This window comes from Dermatophagoides pteronyssinus, unplaced genomic scaffold (assembly GCF_027571235.1).
Source record: "Dermatophagoides pteronyssinus isolate colony J.1.1.1.1 unplaced genomic scaffold, Derpt_VIB-CSIC_2022.12 sq0006, whole genome shotgun sequence".
Classification (NCBI taxonomy): Eukaryota; Metazoa; Arthropoda; class Arachnida; order Sarcoptiformes; family Pyroglyphidae; genus Dermatophagoides; species Dermatophagoides pteronyssinus.
The window spans coordinates 1,611,576-1,614,072 of record NW_027461530.1 but is presented as its reverse complement, the minus strand read 5'-3'; the positions used below and the strand labels follow the sequence as shown (position 1 = coordinate 1,614,072).

General features: G+C 26.1%; 1 protein-coding gene across 2 annotated transcripts; it reads left to right on the top strand.

Moving 5' to 3' along the window:
• The first annotated feature begins 420 nt into the window (after positions 1–420).
• Positions 421–2,163, top strand: LOC142645112 (uncharacterized). Of its 2 annotated transcripts, none has more exons than XM_075820493.1 (3): positions 421–650; positions 733–1,082; positions 1,204–2,163. In XM_075820493.1, the coding sequence occupies exon 3, from the start codon at positions 1,290–1,292 to the stop codon at positions 1,794–1,796; it is 507 nt and encodes a 168-aa protein (XP_075676608.1). In that variant the 5' UTR covers positions 421–650; positions 733–1,082; positions 1,204–1,289; the 3' UTR covers positions 1,797–2,163. The 2 variants fall into 2 exon arrangements, with proteins under 2 accessions (XP_075676608.1, XP_075676607.1); XM_075820492.1 differs by having other exon boundaries at positions 1,158–2,162.
• Positions 2,164–2,497: the final 334 nt, after the last annotated feature.

Here is a 2,497-nt window from a genome sequence, read left to right as displayed (position 1 = left end):
TCAATCGAATAGAATCGATATTTTGATAAATCTAAAAGAGATAAAATATTCTGATAAGAAACAGGAGAATATTGTTTTCAAATTCAAAACAACAACAATAATCAACCGACAGCAGCCACTACTACCGATAATGATCAATGTTTTGATGATGATGATAATAACAAATGTTTATGATGACGAGTAAAGGCAACAACCAAATAGAAAAATTATCCAATAATGATCATCATACATACATCCACATACCACAACAACATCCATCATATTATCATCATCACTTGTTTGTAACTGTTTACTGATTTTTGTTTTGTTTTGTTTATCAACATATACGTTATATAGAAAGAGAGAGTATATATCAGCTAGAGAAGAGTCAATAGACATTATCATCAAGTGTGTGTTTGTGTTTTTCGATATATGCTACTATCAATTTCATCAATCGATCCATCCATCCATCAACAAATATTTATCATTGATGATGATGATGATAATATCCATTATCATTACAGGAAAGAAAATAGTATTTTTTTTTTTTGACTGATTAAATTTGATTTGATTTTCTGGCTGTTTTGCAATGGTGGTGGTGGTGATGGTTTTTTGTGTTTCAGATCAGAATCACCCATAGATCCCATAGAATCAATGGAACCATTTTTTCAGTGAGTGTCTGTTTGTGTGTGATCAATCAAGTGTTAACAAGAATAATTTTCTTTTTTTTGAATTTCATTTTTATGTAACCAGGTGAAACAACAACAACAACAATGAAAAGAATTCACCATAATGAATATCGATTTCTTTTACAAATCACAAATCCTTTTGCATTCTATCAACATCATTATCATCACCATCAATGGTAAAATCGATGACAACAACAGCAACAACAAAAATGTGTGCAGAATATAACGATGAAAATACTTGAAAATTTTCATCAATCGACAACTTGATAGAATTTTTTTTTCGTTTCACATTTCTTTTCTATTTGTTTTATTGTTCATTCATTCATTCATTTTTTTGCTTGTAATTTTCCATATGATCAATATGTTCATTAATAATAATAATAATGTTCATTATAATCAATGGCCAATCAAGAGGTAAACTATCAATCAATTCTTTTGATTTTTATTTTCTTGAATATTTAGTTCGATCAAAAACAATTTATTTGTTAGTTTTATTTGTATATGTTTTTAAATATTTTACAACAACAACAACCAGATATCGATTACCGCAGTGGTAACAGTAGCAATAATAATTTCAACAATAATAATAATAGTAGTAGTAGATAGTAGGCAACATCAATAATGGTCAATATAAAACGTGATAATAATAATGGTAATGATAATCAAGATTCAAATAATTATCAACATAATGATAATAATAGAAATGAAACGATAAGTTGGCGTTATCGTAATGGTCAGGATAATAGTAACAGTAATCAACAACAACAACAACAACAACATAACAGTATTAATGTTAATAATAATAATAATAATCGTACAGAAAATCATCGAAGACAATTTGCACCTGATAATGATTGGTTTCGTGAATTACGTGAAGAAGAAGAATTTGATCGTCGTCATTCTGAACGTCTTCGTCGTTATTATCAACGACAAAATGAACGTGTACAAATGAATGAAGAATTAGAACGTATTCGTCAACAACAACCACCAAATCAACCATTACCATTAGAATTTATAATGGGTATGCGTCCATCAATTGATTTTAATAATAGTAATCCAAATTCTAATTCAAATCGTCATCGTCATCGTAATTATGATCCACGTAATGATAATCGAAGATATCGTTGATTCAGATTTTTTTAATTTATAAAAAAAAACAAAACTAATTAAGTTCCTCCATTCTCTATTGTATGTGATATTTATTTTAATTTATAATCATTTTATAAAAGTAAATTACCTCATTCATAATTTTTTCCGGCTTTTTTTAAAAAAATTACACAACAAGTTTTTAAATGTTTTTTTAAATTAAAAATTTTTTATAAAAAATTTGTTCATTTTTATCTATTCAAAAATCATTTACAAAAAAAAATAATTTACGGACAGCAAGTAAAACTTTTTTAAAAAAAATTCCATGTATATTTCCAAACACATCTTGCTGCCAAATGAATCGAAACTTTAAAAATACCTTGATCAATCAAACATAAAGAATACATCATTTCATTCATTTGTTAATATTCGATATTTATTTTATTTTTTTTAATCGAAAAATTTTTATAAATAAATTTTTATAATTTTATTTTAATTGATTACAAAAAAATGTATATTTATTCGCTCATCCGATTTACTAGCGACTTTGTCAAAAATGACAATAAACTTTTTTAAAAAATTGTAATTTTGCCCAAAATGGGTTATCTAACCGATTAACAATTAGAAATCGAGAATCGACATTGAATTTATCTTCAAAAGACCACACCGAATTCATTTTGTAGGTAAGATTATTTGGCCAATAATAAGGTAATACAATCAAATTAATCAATTTATTCTTTAAT